Source organism: Stegostoma tigrinum, chromosome 1, assembly GCF_030684315.1.
Source record: "Stegostoma tigrinum isolate sSteTig4 chromosome 1, sSteTig4.hap1, whole genome shotgun sequence".
NCBI lineage: Eukaryota > Metazoa > Chordata > Chondrichthyes > Orectolobiformes > Stegostomatidae > Stegostoma > Stegostoma tigrinum.
The window spans coordinates 108,065,790-108,085,152 of NC_081354.1; the positions used below are offsets into that span (position 1 = coordinate 108,065,790).

General features: G+C 39.6%; 1 protein-coding gene across 1 annotated transcript in view; it reads left to right on the forward strand.

Annotated features, from left to right (window-relative positions):
* Nucleotides 1–19,363, forward strand: part of LOC125457782 (mast/stem cell growth factor receptor Kit-like) — a 92,245-nt gene that overhangs the window by 44,303 nt on the left and 28,579 nt on the right. Inside the window, exons 6-13 of the mRNA XM_048542378.1 lie at nucleotides 2,106–2,292; nucleotides 3,511–3,626; nucleotides 7,003–7,117; nucleotides 12,477–12,661; nucleotides 14,429–14,535; nucleotides 14,623–14,749; nucleotides 15,859–15,963; nucleotides 16,051–16,161. Of these exons, the coding sequence (XP_048398335.1) occupies nucleotides 2,106–2,292; nucleotides 3,511–3,626; nucleotides 7,003–7,117; nucleotides 12,477–12,661; nucleotides 14,429–14,535; nucleotides 14,623–14,749; nucleotides 15,859–15,963; nucleotides 16,051–16,161 (1,053 nt within the window). The remainder of the gene's footprint in view (nucleotides 1–2,105; nucleotides 2,293–3,510; nucleotides 3,627–7,002; nucleotides 7,118–12,476; nucleotides 12,662–14,428; nucleotides 14,536–14,622; nucleotides 14,750–15,858; nucleotides 15,964–16,050; nucleotides 16,162–19,363) is intronic.

Here is a 19,363-nt window from a genome sequence, read left to right on the forward strand (position 1 = left end):
TTGTGCAATAATATCACTTACAATGATTTCTTATGAAATTTGCATGTGACCCACTTCTCCACATTGTACTGCATCTGCTGCCTTGCTGCCCCTCATTTACCCCGTCTATATATCTATATAGCCTCTTTGTGAGCTTCTCATGGTTTCCATTGCTGCCTAGCTCTGTACCATGAGCAAACTTGGACACATTACTCACTGTCCCTTCATTTTAGACATTGTAAAGAGGTGAGGCTCCAGTTTAGGCAAAAATAGCATATTGGTAATGTTGCTTGATTAGTAATTCAGAAGTTTGCACTCAAGCTGCAGAAGCCTGAGCTCAAATCCCACCATGGCAGCTGGGGAAATGCAGATTCAATTAGTTAATAAAAACAATCTAGAATAAAATGCTAGTCTCATTGATAATGATCATGAAATTACAGGATTGTCACAAAACTCAATTGGCTCACTAATTTGTTTTCCAGAGTTAATATGTTATTCAAACCCAGTCTGGCCAAAAAGTGACTCTGGATCCCCAACAAAGTTGTTTAGTCTTAAGTGCCCTCTGAAATGGTATAGCAAATCCAGTCGGTTATAGAAACATAGAGTCATACAGCAAGAAAAAGACCATTTGGCCCAACTTGTTCATGGTGACCCTTATCTCAACCCTATTAAAAATAGCAACATGAATGTTCTTGGAACACACAGGTCATGGAGATAACTCACCACCACCTTCTCAAGGTCTGTTATGGTTGGCCAACAAAATACTGGCCTGGCCAATGACAATCACATTGCAAGAACAAATAGAAACAGTTGATCATTGTGGCATTCTTTTCATTTCAGCTGGCCAACCAAAAAATAAGTTATTTGTTTCTCCTGAGATGCTGGAGAATGCTAGAGAATCTGATATAACAAGGTATAGAGCTGGATGAACACAGCAGGCTAGGCAGCATCTGAATCAGATTTCTAAAGTAGGGTCTAGGCCCGAACTGTCAGCCTTCCTGCTCCTCTGATACTGCTTGGCCTGCTGTGTTCATTCGGCTCTACACCTTGTTATCTCTATTTGTTTCTCCTGACTGCTTCCTGTCCATTAAACAACCGTCCAACAATATTCAGATATTACTCACAACCCCGTGAGCCTTGGGTGTGATCAGTTGTGTGAAACCTTGTTTACCACCTTCTGTGATCTTTATATGCTACTCCAACTTGCTACCCTTTATCAACTCTGCTTGGTCATCCTCCAGAAGTCTGTAATAAACTTGTCAACATGATTTCCCATTCATAAAATTATGTGAAATCTGACTACATATACTTTTCTAAGTGCATGGCTGAGGCTTGTCTAATAATAATTGCTATTCCAGCAATAACTGATATCAGACCAACTTGTCAACAGTTCCTGGTTTCTCTCTTCTTTGTTTTAATAGCATTATTATGTTTGCTAGTTTCGAATCCACTAGTACCATTCTAGAATCTGGGGGCTTATGGAAAGTTATTATCGGTGCATTCACTACCCTTACACAAGAGCTTTGAAATCCTAGGACGTAGACCTTCAGGTCTTGGGCTTTTCACTGGACTTAGGTACATGTGACAATAAATAACTACACAAATAAAACTAAATTGGGTTGCTCTCCATTAATTTGATAGCGTTTGTGACATCCCAATATTTCAGTCCTTCACAATAATTATTATTTAATTTAGTATCAGTCCTCTGAACTTCAGAAAATGGGAGTTTGTTTCTTAAATTGTATGTTTTATAATTCTATTGCCAGTTTTATGTCAGTGCTAAGCAAGTTCGGATGTTGCAAATATTCAGGCAGGAATTAAAAGCTTAAAAATTCTGCTCCAAGAAATTGTGCAGTGAATTGTTCACTGCAAAGTTCCAAACTGATTCCTGAGCTTCTTTTTGTACTGTCCCAGGACTACTTGTCTCAGTTGGCTTAGAGTGCAGTATAACTCAAAATGTCTAAACTGAATAGAGTTGGAAAGTACTTGCATGTTGTTGCACCATCAAAACCTTGTGCTTTTAAAATATTGAATATCATTAGTGCAAGAAAACTTGTAACCAATTGCATTAACAAACATTTTTAGATGTCTTTTTTCTCATTTTACTTTTGTATGTTTTCAATCAGCTGAAGGATTTATAAAGTTGTTACCTCCAGAAAGCACTGTGCTTCATGTAAACATTGGAAAAAACCTTGTGCTAAAAGTGGAGTTTGATGCCTATCCAGCTCCTGATCAGCAGTACTGGATTCTCATGAATGAGACTTTGCTTAACACATCGGACCATTATATTAAATCTGCAGAATTTGGAAACAGGTATCAAATGTGATTGCTCATGGGTTAGACTGGTATGCAATGTTTTTATCATGAGCCTCAGTAGCTTTCATTAGTTCATCAGTTGCATTGTCATTAAGCTGGTGACAGTCACATTGGGCTGGATTTTCACAGTTGGGTCATGATCTCGATATTGGTCCCCATTCCAGGTTGAGAATCTAGACGTGACCGTATTGGGATGTTACAAGCCCCGCCAAATTAATGGACAGCAACCGAATAAAGATGGAGGCTCAATACCAGCAATGTCTGGTCAGCAGCCCCAATGTAAGAGATGGAAGCTGATGAAACAAGCAGGAGTCTGTGAAGATACCTTAAAATGTCGGTGTTTGTTGAAGGATTATAATAGTTTAAGAAATCCCTCATGGACACAACTGTCAGACCATCATTGTGGAGGTGCTAGCACTGATAAGATGGCCTGTGGCTGAAGCTTCAGTTGCCCAATGCAGAAATTATTATGCTGGGATGGTGGAGAGGAAGGGTCAGTGACCACCACATCCCCATCCCGATGCTGCCAGCATGGGGCCATCTCAAAGGTATTTGTTGGATTCTGGCCTCAGTAGAAACTGTTACCACTTGTGGGATGATTGAGAACTAGAGGGTACAAATTGAAATTGTTTTGTGAAGAAAGCAAATGCGATGTAATTAAGAGCTTTCTAACACAGTGAGTAATTAAGGTCTGGTATACCTTTCAATCAGATGATTATTTAAAGAGAAACAATGTGCAGGGTATGGGTAAAGGCAGGAAATTAGCACTACACCAAATGGCCTCCTTCTGCACGGTAATAATTCTCTGAGACAGAGGCAGAATCTCAATGCAAATAGCATCTTTCCTTCAAATACCTCCATTACAAGACTATTTTCTCTATTTGGCACTGTTTTATAACTTTACCCATGGTGCACTTCTTGGCAAGACGTTATTAATGCTGAATTTTCTGAGCATTAGGGAATCTCAGATAGCAATTTCCTGACTTCTTAGAAGTGCTTAAATGTATATGTGCAGTTACTGCAGGTTATGTTCAATTCACTCTTGATTAATACTGGGCACTGACAACCTCAGTGTTACTTTTACCGCAAAATTTTACCCAATAATTGTATTAATATGATTGAAAGCAACGTATCTGCCACAATCACTAGAAAGGTAATGTAGATTTAAATTTCCAACAGTCAGTATCCTATTACTACCATACATGTCATTCATAGATACTCCAGCGAACTTCATCTGGTCCGAGTAAAGGGAACAGAAGGTGGAATTTATACATTTTTTGCTTCGAATTCTGATTCCAACTCTACAGTTTCATTTGACGTCCACATAAATAGTAAGTTAATAATAATGCTATTATCATTTGTAAGTAATAATAAGCTATTTATTATATGGCATTCGTTTGGCCTATATTTTAACTTCTAAATTTTACTCAACAATTCATTTGCTAATAAATTTATTGTTAGCAAAGGACTTTGCATGACTTTACTAACATTATTTCATAATCACACACTGTGAAGCTGAATGATCATGGAATGATTTCTGTTGTTTAATTAGATAACATCATATGTCACATTGGTACGCATTTTCAAAAATATTTCTTCTCAGTGTTAAAATCCCTGTAGAGATCAATACCGTTTGAGGAAAAACTTAAATGTTTAGTTTTTTTTAAATTCATTCATGGGTTGAGGGTATTGCTAACCAGGCAGCATTTATTGCCCATCCTGAATTGCCCAGATGGCAGTTAAGAGTCAACCACATTGCTGTGGGTCTGGAGTCACATATGGGCCAGATCAGGTGAGGATGGCAGTCTCCTTCCCTAAAGGACATTGCTGAACCTGATGGGTTTTTCCAAATGACAATGGATTTACAGTCATCATTAGATTGTTAATTCCAGATATTTATTGAATGCAAATTCTACCATGTTTTGTGGTGGGATTCAAACCCAGGTCCCTAGAACATTAGTGATAATGGGAACTGCAGATGCTGGAGAATCCAAGATAATAAAGTGTGAAGCTGGATGAACACAGCAGGCCAAGCAGCATCTCAGGAGCACAAAAGCTGACGTTTCGGGCCTAGACCCTTCATCAGAGAGGGGGATGGGGTGAGGATTCTGGAATAAATAAGGAGAGAGGGGGAGGCAGACCGAAGATGGAGAGAAAAGAAGATAGGTGGAGAGGAGAGTATAGGTGGGGAGGTGGGGAGGGGATAGGTCAGTCCAGGGAAGACGGACAGGTCAAGGAGGTGGGTGAGGTTAGTAGGTAGGAAATGGAGGTGTGACTTGGAGTGGGAGGAAGGGATGGGTGAGAGGAAGAACAGGTTACGGAGGCAGAGACAGGTTGGGCTGGTTTTGGGATGCAGTGGGGGGAGGGGACGAACTGGGCTGGTTTTGGGATGCGGTGGGGGAAGGGGAGATTTCCCCCTCTCTGACGAAGGGTCTAGGCCCGAAACATCAGCTTTTGTGCTCCTGAGATGCTGCTTGGCCTGCTGTGTTCATCCAGCTTCACACTTTATTATCCCCAGAACATTATCTGTGTCTCTAGATTAAAAGCCCAGCAATAATACCACTAGGCCATTGCCTCCCACAACTTCTCGTCACTGAAAGCATACTTTTAGATAATTCCACCAGCATCCTTCTAAACTTATTACACTTTCCCTTGTGACACAAAATATATTAAATCTGTTTTCTCATTCTGGACCAACGAATGGCTGTTTACACCACCCAAGAGAATATCCTTTTACATAGACCGTTCCTCCTCAAGTGGGCAAAAATTTTTTGGCTTTAATGCTATTAATTGTCCAGATGAAACTTCACGTTGTATGAGCCACAGGACCCCTTTAGGGTGGTGTGGTGGCTCACTGATCAGCGCTGCAGCCTCAAAGTACCAGGGACCCAGGTTTGATTCTACCCTCAGGTGATTGCGAGTATTTTGCATGTTCTCTTGTGTTTGTGTGAGTTTCCTTCCATAACCTAGAGGCTTGTATGTTAGGTGGATTAGCCATGAGAAATTCAGGGTTTGTGTGGGATGCTATTTGGAGGGTAGGTGTGAACTCAATGGGCCGAATGGCCTGCTTCCACATTGTAGGATTCTATGATTTACCGTGAAAACTGTTCCCTCAAACTGGGCATACCTTTTCCATTCCACTGATTAAAAAAAAGCCACAAAATAACAAGTGAGTAATCTTATCATCCTGCTCTCGTTAGGGCCAACCTCATCCAACCAGAATCTGCATTCTTCCTTCTGCGTTTGTTTTGTCCTAAGGATTGACTGTCAGATTGCTTCCATATTCCCAGTGCACCATGTCATTTACTAGTGTTCCTTGCTCATTTGATTATTTTCTACACTTCTTTTACATCAATAACTTCTCTGATTTTCTCATACACAACCATAGAACATATGAGCAGACATTACTCCTCATCCTTCTAAACTCCACTGAGTACAGATTCTCTTCATATGACAAGCTCTTCAACCCCAGGATTTTTCTTGTAAACCTCACATGGACTCTCTCCAAAGCCAGCACATCCTTTCCTACCTGCCTGGCCAAAATCTATTTACAATATTCTAAATGCGATCTAACCATAGCCTTAGACAGCCTCAGCAGTATATCCCTACTCTTCTCTTCCAGCCCTCTCAAAATGAATGCTAATATTTCATTTGCCTTTCCAACTACCAACTGAATCTGCATGTTAACCTCAAGAGAATCCTGAATGAGAACTCTCAAGCCCCTTTGTGCTTGAGATTTTTGAAACCTTTTCCCATTTAGAAAATAGTCTTCACCTCTATTCTTCCTAGCAAAGAGCATAACTTCACGCTTTCCAGTCCTCTGGGACCCTCCCCAACTCCAATGATACCTGAAAGATCATCAACACTCCCTCCACAATTTTCTTAGCTCTCTCCTTCAGAACATTAGGGTGTCGTCCATTGCGTCATGGTGATTTATCCACTTTCAGACCTCTCAGCTTCCCCAGCACCTTCTCCTCAGTGATGGCCACTGCACTTACCTGTGCCCTGATTCTCTTGAAGTTCTGGTATAGTGCTGGTGTGTTTCACTATGAATACGGAACCAAAGCACCTATTCGGTTCCACTGCTATTTCTTTGCTTCCAATAATTATTTATCTAGCCTCATTTTCCAATGGCCCAATGTCCACTCTTAATAAAAACCAAATGAACTGCAGATGGTGTAAATCAGGAACAAAAACAGAATCTGCTGGAAAAGCACAGCAGGTCTGGTAGCTTCTGTGAAGTAAAAAATTAGAATTAACATTTCGGATCCGGTGACCCTTCCTCAGAACACTTACTCTTACTTCTCTTTTACCTTTTATATATCTAAAAAAAACTCTTGCATTTTTTTTAATGGCTGGCTATCAAAGCTTCATCTTATCCCTCCATGATAATGGGAACTGCAGATGCTGGAGAATCCAAGATAATAAAATGTGAGGCTGGATGAACACAGCAGGCCCAACAGCATCTCAGGAGCACGAAAGCTGACATTTCGGGCCTAGACCCTTTATTCCTCCTTGTTGATTTTTCAGTTATCCTCTGCTATTTTTTCAAAGGGCTTCCCAATGGCCCTGACTTCCATTGTTAGCCTTGTTGCCTCATCCTCCCTCTGGTATGTTGTACATCATGATAGTGATGTAAGGAGCAGCATTGACTCTAATTGATGCTCACTATCCATCGATAATATTATTTCTTCTGCTTTGTTTCAGGCAAACCAGAGATAATCATTATTGAAGAATCCAAGCCAGGTAAAGTTCGATGTGTAGCTGTAGGGTTTCCAGAACCAAAAATAAAGTGGCTTCACTGCCATGGATCACAGAAAAGGTAAGGGATGTGGGCTGTCATTTGTCTCATTTAAGCAATTGAAAAGGATGTTCGCATTTCTTGCATTTCTATTTGGAACACTAAACTTGCAATAAAGTTATATTTGTAATGTCCACAGTTTTGATGATGTTGTTATATGACTATTCTAGGAGGCTTAAGTTGTATCTTATATATCTGTGTTGATAATTATTTATACATAAGTCAAAAACTGCATTGCCCATTCTCCTATTCACTTGAAACTGGGGACTGTAGTGCAACTAATTACGCAAGGATAAATCGGCATAGTTCAAAAAGATGATAATTAAGGTTTGTAATTGGATTTTGGAAGGAGATATTGCAGTCTGAATGAGTCAATGTTTCCATAATACTATTTGTTATGTCTATTCTGCCTTCATTCACTGTTATCGTACATCTTTAAGTGGGAATGGTTATGGTTTCTCTACACTTTTATAGAGGGGAATTGACACAATGTATTATGCCTTGTTGGTTCTGTGGAAGTTACCAACTTAAACATTACACATGTTCTCCAACTGGTACTGCTGCCAACTTCTCAAATCTTCAGTTGATGAATCTACACAGTTTTGTGTTGCCAAATCTTTTGTTTGATTGGTGCTTTGATGTTTATTTAAGTGGGCATAAGGAGAAGAGGAACATAATAAGAAGCCAGTGGTGAAGAACTTTCCATTTTCAAATGCACCAAACACAATGCAGAGCTCATGCTAACAGAAGGAACTGGTAAATGGGAGAATGGGAAATTTAAAATTTCTGTTAACACTCTAACTAGAGCACAGTCTGTCAGTTTTACAGGCAGTGACAGGGTATCAAGGGGATCAGCACTCAGCAGTGCTCTGTTGGAAAAAATGAGTAATTGCAACCCAAGATGGAATGACTGAGGACAAAGGAGAGCTGAAAAATAGCTTGGAAATTGGACAACATGCTGCATTTACAGTGTTTGTAGGATTAAAATCCTGAAGTTGAAGCCACCACAAACATTCATTTCAATGCCAGTATAGAAGAAGCATTTATGGAATATTGCAAAAGTACCCACAAAATTCCCAAGCTTCAATTACAAAGCATTTGACCTCCTATCTGAGATTAAACACCGTTCAGTGGGATATGTGCTCGGACATGGCTGAGCCAAACAAGCAAGCTAAAAAGATCCATTTACCCATTAGAAATGAATACATATGGAGGCTGAACAGACCCATACTCATCAAAGAAGACCAAAGTGTTCCCAAAAAGATGCGGGCAAGTTTTGAAGAGCAATTCAGAGTCACATTGAATTTCCATATTGACCAGCTTATGTTTAACTGCCAACAGACCAGGAAACTCATTGATCATTTCATTAGAAAATGCAGAGAAAAGCAGGTGATTACTGCAATTTTTCAGAAATGGAACTGGTAGAGAGTTGCAAAATTTGTGATTGCATCTACTCTAATAGACATATTTCGAAAACGATCTGTTTGACCAAGTCAAAAATTGAGGCATTGATGAGTTCCTTAAAGATGGACAAAAGAATGAGGTGATTAGAATGGCTCGGTAAGTCCATGTGCAGGATCCATCATATTAGAGTGTAAATACAAACCAGCTGTTTTATGAAAAAGAAATCAGTGATTATGAATCAGCTGTAATGATGAGATCTTAAGATGGTCAAATACCACAAGGCAGATTTGTATCAGAAGAAAGAACCACCCATACTTCAGAGATAATAGGAACTGCAGATGCTGGAGAATCTGACATAACAAGATGTAGAGCTGGATGAACACAGCAGGACAAGCAGCAGCTTAAGATGCTGCTTGGCCTGCTGTGTTCATCCAGCTCCACACCTTATTATTACCTATACTTCAGTTAGTTCTCAGATGTTGCAACATTCCAACTGTTTTGGTATAGAATTGGCTGTCATGTGCATTTCCAGCAACTGTGAGCACACCAACTAAATATTGGGAATCATTTGCAAGATGCAGACTTCTATGTGTACCAAAGAGTTGTCCAGCATTTCAAGATTTCTGCTAATCATGTGGTTAAAAGGGTCACCAACAGTGACAGCGCAGAAGGTTAAGGAAACTATGAGAAGTCACGCAAAGTCTGAAGAAGATCATAAGCAGATCATATCTTTGAGGGGCAACACTGGCCATATCAACTTCCGTTGGAAAAACATGCCCGCCAAAATTGGTCAACAAAGGAACAGGATCAGTTAAGATTGAGATGTACTGGGGTATGATAAACTTACATTCTACACTGTTGATGTCGCAGAAAACCCAGATGCTACTAAGCAATCAGAAATATTTGCCATAGTTGAGATTATTTGTTGTCCGAATTTCAGGGAACATTTGCTATTGGCAGAAATAGAGACAGGAAGAAGTCCCAGAGGAGAATTCTCCAAGTAGTGTAATCGCAAAAATACAAGACCACAGCAAAACAAACCATTGTGAAGCTTTTTCCGTATAAAAGCTCAAAATACTTTGGTGTGCAGTATCCATCATGTTACAGTGTAAATGAAACCAGCTATCCTGGTTTCAAAGATGTTTAATGAAGTAGAATACCATGATTGTAGATTAACTGTCACAATGAAATCTCACCATGGTAACCATTTGTGGTTCAGGTAAAATCTTTAATTCAAAAGTGCTGACAGATCAAACAAGTTCTATATGTTTCAACAATGGGTCTAAGGAAAATATTTTTAAGTGAAACCATTCTGTCGTCTGAAGAACTTATGTTCAGCAGATTAGTTGAAATAAGTTTAGCTTGGTTTTATTAATCTTCCAAGAGCTAAAGAAAAATAAAAAAAATTACAGGGGAAGGCAAATGATGTACATCTTACATGAATATTGGTGAAGCTTTACGACATTTAAACTTAGAAGAAGAGGTTCAAATCCAGCATCTCACAGAAGGTATGTGATAACCAGCAAGCGTGACAAAGAATGATCTGGTGCTGGGGTGTAACAAGATTTTCTTCAGCCAATGCTGTTTGTAAGAAGGCATGAGGTCAAATCAAAGAAGTGCCAAATCTTCCACCATTGTGTAAATTAATTGTACCCAGGAAAAATCCGAAGCAACATCTAAGTGTGACGTTCCCATAAACCGCTATAAGAAAATACAGCAGTTTCAAGTAAACATTTCAATTACTACATCGGCGTGCAAAAGAAGACTACCATTATCTCCAGCACCATTGACAACAGAGCCATCAACCAGATCTGAACCACCTCCAACACTTCTGCCCTCACTCCTTCTCTTCCCTCCTGCAACAGCAATAGTTTCCCTTGTTCTTCCCTACGTTCCACCAGCATCCACATCCAGAAAACCATCAGACGCCATTTCTGTCATCTCCAGCGAGATGCCACCACCAGACACATATTCCCCTCACCTCCCTTGTCCGCTTTCCACAGCAATCGTTCCCTCCAGAACACCATGGTCTACTCTTCCTTCATCCCCAACACCCCTCCACAGCGCCATGGCACTTCCCCATGCAACCAACAAAGGAGTATTTACCTCCTCTGTCCCCAGTATCCGAGGGTCGAAGCATACCTTCCCCCCTCCAGCCCACACACCAGGCCTTGTAATCACACAACCTGCCATTACACACTGCCTACTGTTAATTACTAACAGTCCCCATTTACACTATTCACCCTCCTAGCTAGATCATTATTAACTCCTTTGTCTATGCAACTGCTCTTCTGTCTCTTTGGGCTCTATCCTTTATCTTACCATTTAGTCCCTATCCCATTCCTGCCCTTATTTTCTGCAAATAAACCAATGTTTTCCCAGCTACCATCAGTTTTGAGGAAGGGTCACCAGATCTGAAATGTTAACTCCAATTTCTCTTCACAGATGCTGCTAGACCTGCTGAGCTTTACCTTCTGTTTTTGTTAAGACTACGAGCATACTCCAGGGACTTGTACATTTTTGAGTTTCTTAGCTTGTAATTTTTTTTTTGCTAAGTATTGAATGAGCTATGATTAAGTATGCCCGTGTATTGCAAATAATTATATTTTAAAGTTTTTGAGAAGGTTTGAAGCTTGGGTTGTGGATGAGATTGTAGACATACTTGAAATGTCTGCAACCAAACACCCTGCTCAGCGAGCAAGCCCACAACCTCAATAATTATGTTTACTTGTAAGGGTGAGTTATTTAGTTGAAAAAAGTGGGATGTTGACATACCACTTGGAGTGGGTAGGGTTATGTTTTCTGTACATATTACTAACAGGGAATTGTGCAAAGTATCATGTGTTTCACTCTTAATCACACTTTATTCTGAGGGAAATATCTATTAAAATGTATGTAAAAGATCTCCAACTGTGTAGTATTGCCACCAACTTTTCAAATCCTCAATAAATTAGCCTACTTTTTTGTGTTCTTGAATGCTTTATGTGGTTTGTGCCTTGGTGTTTATCCGCTAAGCTTGCACAAGGGGAAGAAAGACACACTATTAGCTGTGATGCTGCAGATTGCTCATCTGTAAGCTCTCAGCTTCTAACATCCATGACAATATCTTCAGACAGTGAGCAATCCAGAATAACAAATAGCAAATGTTTTTATGCCATTCCATCTTTTCACCTTTGAAAAAGAAGTGTCAAGACATCAGAGTTTCAAACTTTAACTATTGGATAATTTATTGAACAACAAAGTTACCACTAGCAGCGGAATCAAACTGGTCTAGACTTCCTTTTTGTAAGTTCAGACTGACTTACCAGGGTAACAGTCCCCAGTGTTATCACTAACCAAACAGTTATGCATTTGAATTACTATCAACTAATTTTAAAAGTAGCTGAATGTGTGATAAAATAACTATATCTTTGACATGCTGTGGTTTCCCTTTCCAAGTGGCAGCCTTAATGACAATTTAATACATTTTCACTGTATTCATATTGTATTAGGTTACTGTACTGATTTTTAAGTGCAAATAGCTTACAAATTGCTTTGTCTATAATTCAGTTGCAGTTTTTTGGTGAGAAATTCTGTGCAGAAAATATAAACAGAATAATTTTCACTAGTTCTCCAGGGTTCTCTGCCAATGTTCTCAGATGATGATTTCATGAGAGGCTGATATGAATTGACATGACTTAAAGGAACTATTACCCCAGCTAAAGTTAAACAACAATTCTTAATTTTGGAAGATTATCTTTGGTTATTTTGTTACTAATCTTTGGAATACCATATCCAAGACAACAGTGAGTGCTTACAGTCATTGAATATATTCCCCAAGTGAAAGGTTGATACTTTTTGATGATATAGGAAATAAATGATACGAGGAAAGTGTGGGAACAGGAGCTGAGGTAGAAGAAGGACTATAAATGAATCAGCAGGCTTGAAGTACCAAATAGCCTGCTTTTGCACCAACTTCTTACATTCTTACTTACAGGTGCTTGGACTCAACTATAACAATAACAGAGGAATTGTATCCAAAAAATGCAATAATAAGTCAGCCTCGTTTTGGAAGGATTGAAGTAGAAAGCATAATTAATACCAAAGAACTGAACATCACAGTGGAGTGCCAGTCATACAACAGCGTTGGCGAGAGTCATGCAACCTATCAGATAAAAGGAGGTAATAATATTCTTAATGAAAGTACACAGCAAAACCAAGTACTGTTGTGCTTTGACTCTAAAACTCTGAGAAAGTGTTAAAATATGCCACACCTTAATTCTGTTTTAACACAGTGTAGTTTTCAGATGCATTCCTCTCCATTTAAACAAGCAGCTCTGTAGATCTCCTGATATTTTTTCAGTTGTACCTTTCAAATTGTTGTTGCAGGCCAGTATCAGCACTTGATCTGTTGGATTTCTTGCCCTTCCAATATATATGAACGTGTGATTAGTTTGACTTTTCTGTTCAAATGAAGCCAGTTTTAGGCAGCTGGGCAGCATTGTTGCTCTGCTTGCCAGATGAATGTACTGCCTGATGAAGTATGGAAGTGAGCTCAAGTGAAGCATTCAAAGGGGCATTCATTGGATGGCTGTTTCAATAGAAATAATGTGCAAGGGTATGGTAAAAAGATGGGGAAACAGCATTAAACCATAATGCTCATTAGAAAGTAATATTTAGGTATTTATAACTATTTATTAATATTTTGATATTTATCTTTGGTTGGTCTCTTCATCAGCGCCTGGTGTTCAAATTCTTGTCACTTGTTGAAATGCTCATCTTCTTCTCACTTGACAATTTCAGTCATTTAGAACTGTAGTTTCTAGATTATTATTGATAAAATAGGTCGGCAGAGATTTGGAGCTGGATTTTTCTGTCGGTATTGGCACACTGGCATTGAGAGCACATAGACAGCCCAGACTGATACCATTAGCACATCCCTTGCCACAACCCTCCAAATGATGACCTCCTAAGCGGCCACTTCCACGCTAACCATCCTATTAAGGCTTCCGGTACTGCCAGCCCTATCCAATAGCTAGCAACGGTGTTTGGTTAGCTGCCAACAGGGGTGACAAATTGAAGAGGCCTGAAGTTGGTAAAGGCAATGAGTTAGAGGGGAACTCCCTTAGGAGAGCTATTCAGTGCTGAATGTCTGCACTGTCATCCCTGTCTGTTGAAGAACGTAAAACTCTGGCTCTGACAGACCCTGGCTAACACCACCAAGCTATCCCATTGGAGCCAGTGGTCTCGACGCACCGTTGAGGGGGTGGGGTGTCTCTAAGCATCTTGGGTAGGGAGAGAAGGTATGTTTGGTGGCCTGCTGTGATGTCAGTGAAATGCTGGTGTTGGTGCCAAAAAGGCCTCGAAATAAATTAGGGCTCATTGAAGTAATTGGCCTGCTGCCTCCGTCGGCAGGCAGCAAAACAAGTTGTCCCTGGGAAAAGCTCTTTGGAGATACAACTGCCTTCCTGATGTGACTGCCATTCATTTTCACAGAGCCTCTATGCCTTCTGCCATCCTCACCATGTCCAAGTCTAAACTAGCAATGCTGAAAAAATCCCATCCTTAAACCACAAGCTACATAAAGGTTTTAAAATCCCACCTGGGCCAACCTACATGATTATTATTTCTGCTTTTGACTCCTCACTAGCACCACACAAACTTGTTTCCGTATCAACAGGTTCTGTTCCAATTTTTTCAATGATACCTTAAAGCAAATAACCTGGCTTGACTAAACCTGGACTTTTGCTTTGTACTTGATAAGTGTTTGAGGTAGATTTTCACCCTTGCCCCTTGGTGACCTCTGTTTTAATGCACACGACCTTGAATCGACAGTATCCAAATAGATTTGAATGCAGATGGTCTGGAACTAGCTAATGGAGGTTATTTTGGCAGAATACACACTTATATTCTATAACTGATCAAGTCATTTTTCCTCTTTACTCATAGGAATGCCAAAGACACATCATCTCTTTACACCACTATTGACCCTGTTTGCAGCAGCGGCTGGAGTACTCTGTGTTATTTTAGTAATCCTATTTTACAAATATCAACAGGTAAAGTGTAGCAAAGCTGAATATTTCCAATATTTCAGTGTACTGAATAAAACTTGTCATTAATAGTATAATAACTTTTTCTTTTAGAAACCCAGGTATCAAATTCAGTGGAAGGTAGTTGAGGGAATCCAAGGGAATAACTACACATACATCGACCCAACACAATTACCGTACGATGATAAGTGGGAATTCCCCCGGGATAAACTGCATTTTGGTTAGTGGATACCATGCTTGATTGACATATATTATTCTTATATTAAAGAGTTCAACTAAGCTGTATTTAACTAGCGATAAACCCATTTAAACAATAGATCTTAAGCAAAAAAGACATTCAAAGTAATATTTTGCTATTCAGCTGAAACAGTCGTTTGGTCATAGAAATAGTCATATCTAGAAAGCTCAGGTTATTTAACCAGAACTAGTCATGTGAATGGATTATCAGGATTGAATGTAGGGAACGGGTAATCAGGCTTGTATCTAGAAAGCTGTTTTCTCAGCAGAGTGTGCGCAGAGGCGTTTATCAGCAGACATTCTACAAGATTGCCAAGGCAGGGTGGTTGAAGAATAGGTTTGAGGTGATTAGGGCGGAGTATGTTGTAGAACGGATTATTCACAATGAGTGAATATGAGGTGAAGAGTTATTAGGGTAGCACGGGATATTAAACCAGATTTGAGAGGGATAAATATCAGCACAGTTATTGATAGAATAATCAAACAGAGTCAGCATGACATTATGAAGGTGAAACCATGGCTGACAAATACATTCTAATTGTTTGAGGAGGCAACACGCGAAATAGATAAAGTGAAATTAGTAAATGTAATATATTCAGATTTTCAAAAGGCATTCGATAAGACATTGCACATATGGCTATTTAAGAAGATACAGCCCATGGTTTTGGGGTAACTATACTAGGGTGAACTGACTAGTAGATGAGATTGGGGATGAGGGGGACAATTCAGGATGGCAACCTGTAATTAGTGGAGTGCCACAGGGATGAGTGCTGGGGCCACAATTATTTACAATATGTATTAATGACTTGCACAAAGGAAGTGAACATATGATTAAAACATTTTAAGGTGGCACAAAGAGAGACGGGAGGGCAAGTGGTGAAGATGACTCAAAGTATCTACAGAGTGATATAAACAGGTCAAATGAGTGGGCAAAAATGTAGCAAAAATGTACATTAAGAGTAAAAAGAGAATTGTCTCATTAGGGAAGATAAAATAACTGCATTGTGAATAAAACAATACAATGTTAAGATACCAGAACATGATTATTCTGCACAGATATATATTTATAAAGAAAGTGTTTCTCATATCTAGGTAAAACACTTGGTGCTGGAGCCTTCGGGAAGGTTGTGGAGGCTTCTGTTTATGGATTGACAAAGGCTGATTCCATAATGACTGTTGCAGTAAAGATGCTTAAACGTAAGTAAATGTGATTGACATTTTGTGTGGTCTGGAAATTGATGCACCATAGTCAGTGGAATGACAACTCCAAATCTCCCTTTGCAGCAAGTGCCCATTCAACAGAGAAGGAAGCTCTGATGTCAGAACTGAAAGTCTTGAGTCACCTAGGGCAGCACATCAACATCGTCAACCTGCTGGGAGCATGCACTATAGGAGGTCAGTCACGTATCCTGCATGAGCCATTTCACACCTCACATCTGAAAGTAAATCTACCTTTGGAGTAGTGAAATTGTCAATGTGGTTCAGTGGTAGCACTGAGTTAACAGGCTGTGGATTCAAATCCCACATTAGAGCACGTAGTCCAGCTGACATTCAAAGGCAGAACTGACAAAATGCTAAATAAAAACCGAAGGAACTGTGGATGCTGCAAATCAGGAACAAAACCAGAAGCTGCTGGAAAAGCTCAGTATCTTCTGTGTTTGTTCCCGACAAAATGTTACATTATTGGAAGTGCTGTCTCTCTGATGTGATGTTAAACCGAAGTTGTATATGCAGCAGCCAACTCCTTCAGGAGAAAGTAAAAGATCATGTCGGATTAGTCAAAGCATACCAGAGGAGTTGCCATCCCTGCATGTTGACTAATGCTTAGTCCACAATCATGTTACTAAATCAGTTGGTCTGGTCATTATTACATTGTAGCTGCTCATAGGAGTTGCTGTGTTCAAATTGGCTGTCATGTTCTTTACATTGCAATAGCGACTACATCTCAGCAGTACTTCCATGGCAGCAAAGACCTTTGTATTGTTTTGAGGTTGTAGAAGGTACTATATAAACACAGAATCTTATTCTTTGTTCAATATCCTTTTATACCCTCACAAATCAAAATTTTATCAGGTCGAGTCTTGAATGTGTCATTTGACACCATTTTGGGTAGAGAAAGTTTCAGATTTCCGTTACACATTTTGGGAATAAAAGCTTTTGTGATTAAATTCACGATAGTTTGTTTGTAATTCTAATGTATTAATGGTGCATACTCTAGGCTTGGAGATATTATTCATAATGTTGTTTTTTAATTAGTGAATAAATCCTGAAGCACACCAGAATTGATGGCATGGTAAGCAGTGAAGAAAGTTACTTAGGAGCACAAAGGGATCTCAGTCAGTTGGCCCGATAGGCCAAGAAATGGCAGGTGGAGTTTAATTTAGATAAGTGCGAGGGTGGAGGGGATCCAATTGGAAGGGGTATTCCAATGATAGTCTAGCCAATCTAACTGCATGGGACATGACTGATGGTGTCTGGGGAGGTAGGTGGTGGGTAGTGCTTTGGCGATGAAGGCGAAGAAGGTTGTGGTCAGGTAGTGCAGTGTATTATGGAAAAGTTCAAGACAGCTGGACAGTCAGTGGTGCTCAGACGCTGTGTTTCCGTGAGGATCTGACAATGGTTGGGGGTGGGGGAAGGTGTCCAGTCATGGTGGGATGGGGTGCAGACAAATTGTGGGGGTATAATTTCTTGTGGTTTTGGGCTTGGATGAAACCCTTATTTTCCTCTAAACCCACAAGCAGTGATGAAGTGAGAGAGAAGTACACAGACACAGAAGTTATACACCGAGAGATCAATGGACAGAGTAATCAAAAAATCATACGAATGGTGTGAGTGAAATGTCGAATAATAAGTCTCTGCAGCTGATCAAATGTAGTAGAGGGTGTGAAGAAAGTCTCAGTAGCTGAATAACAGGTGAAGGGAATGACCTATAATCTGATTAAATGAGGCAGAGAAATAATTACAAAAAATTGGAGACAAACCAAATGACTGAAATAACATGATAATTACAACAGTCGCATGCCGAGTGTCTAACCGAAGTAGTAAGTGAATCAAAACTAATTAAGTTGGAGAGATCATAACTATTTATCAAGGTGATGTTTGACTTCTGTAAAACAGGACGGTAAGAAAGATTTTACAGTACAGTATTTTACAGTACCTTTTTTTTTATAATTATTTCTCTGCTCATTTAATTGGTTAATAGGTCATCCCCTTGATTGTTAGTCAGCTGTTGACACTTTACTCACGCTGTCTGATACTTTTGACCTGCAGAGATTTTTTATTCAACATTCCACAGGCACCATTTGTGTGATTGTTTGATCTTTGTGTTCTGCTCTATCACTTCACATGACAAAGGGGCTACGCTCTGAAAGCTTGTGATTTCAAATAAACCTGTTGGACTATAACCTGGTGTCGTGTGACTTCTGGTTTAAAACAGATTAAGGTTACAATGAAGACAAGAAACTCATTCTAGCACTGAAGAGACTAATCCACTTCTTGGGAATGGATTGATGACTTGCCTGTCATTCTGTCTGTGTTAACATTGGGAATGAGCAGATTCAGTTCCTGCTCCACTTATCTTGCAATATAACTTACGATTCTACCTGTAATTTCAGTGTTAATATTCAGCCTTTGATCTATAAATGTTTAGATTAAGATTGTTTTCAAGAGAGTACAAAGGAAACCTTCACTGAATTTCATTTACTTTGATTCTGAGCCAGCTTATAAGTATTGACTGCGGATCTATACAATCAGTGTACTCTCAGTATGAATCATAAATCATAATGTGTAGGTAGTAAATATAAAAAGATCCCCAGTCTCATGAACAGTATTATTCCAGCCTAGTTGTACCTTTCAACTTATTTTAACTTGAAGATTTATTCAGAAGATTTTAATAAGAGATCCAATGCCTCGTGGTATCATCATTGGACTGATAATTCAGAGGCCTAGGTAATGTTCTGGGGACCTGGGTTGAAATCTCACCAGGGCAGATTGTGGTATTTGAAGTCAATCAAACTGGAATTAGGGGTCTAATGATGATCATGAATCCACTGTAGACTGTTGGGGAAAAGAAAACATCTCGTCCACTGATGTCCTTTAGGGAAAGAAACTGTCATCCTTACCTGGTTTGGCCTACATATGACTCCAGACCCACAGCAATGTGGCTGGCTCTTAACAGCCCTCTGGCCTGGGCAATAAATACTGGCTCATCCAGTAGTCTGTCATCCTGCGAATGAATAAAAATAGTCTTGAGAGAAATGCAGCTTAAAATGCATGATTATTTCAAAAGTTGAAAAAGTTTGCAGCGTGAAATGGAATGTGTCAAACCGCTGGGGCAGGCAACAGTGTGGACTGTTACCTGCTTGGCCCGCATGTTTTCTCCAATTTTATCAATGAAAATGTTCCAGTGAACTGCACCCTGAGTTGCTGTCTGAGCAGTAGCATAGTTCTGAATGATGGCAATGGGTATGAATAGATAGTGCTGTCTCTGGGTAACACCACTTCTGCTCCTATTTCTTGCATCTTGTGTATGTTCACCCACTTATGTCTCAAAGGTACCATTACTGTAACCACTGCTTCTCCTTTTTAACTTAAGCAA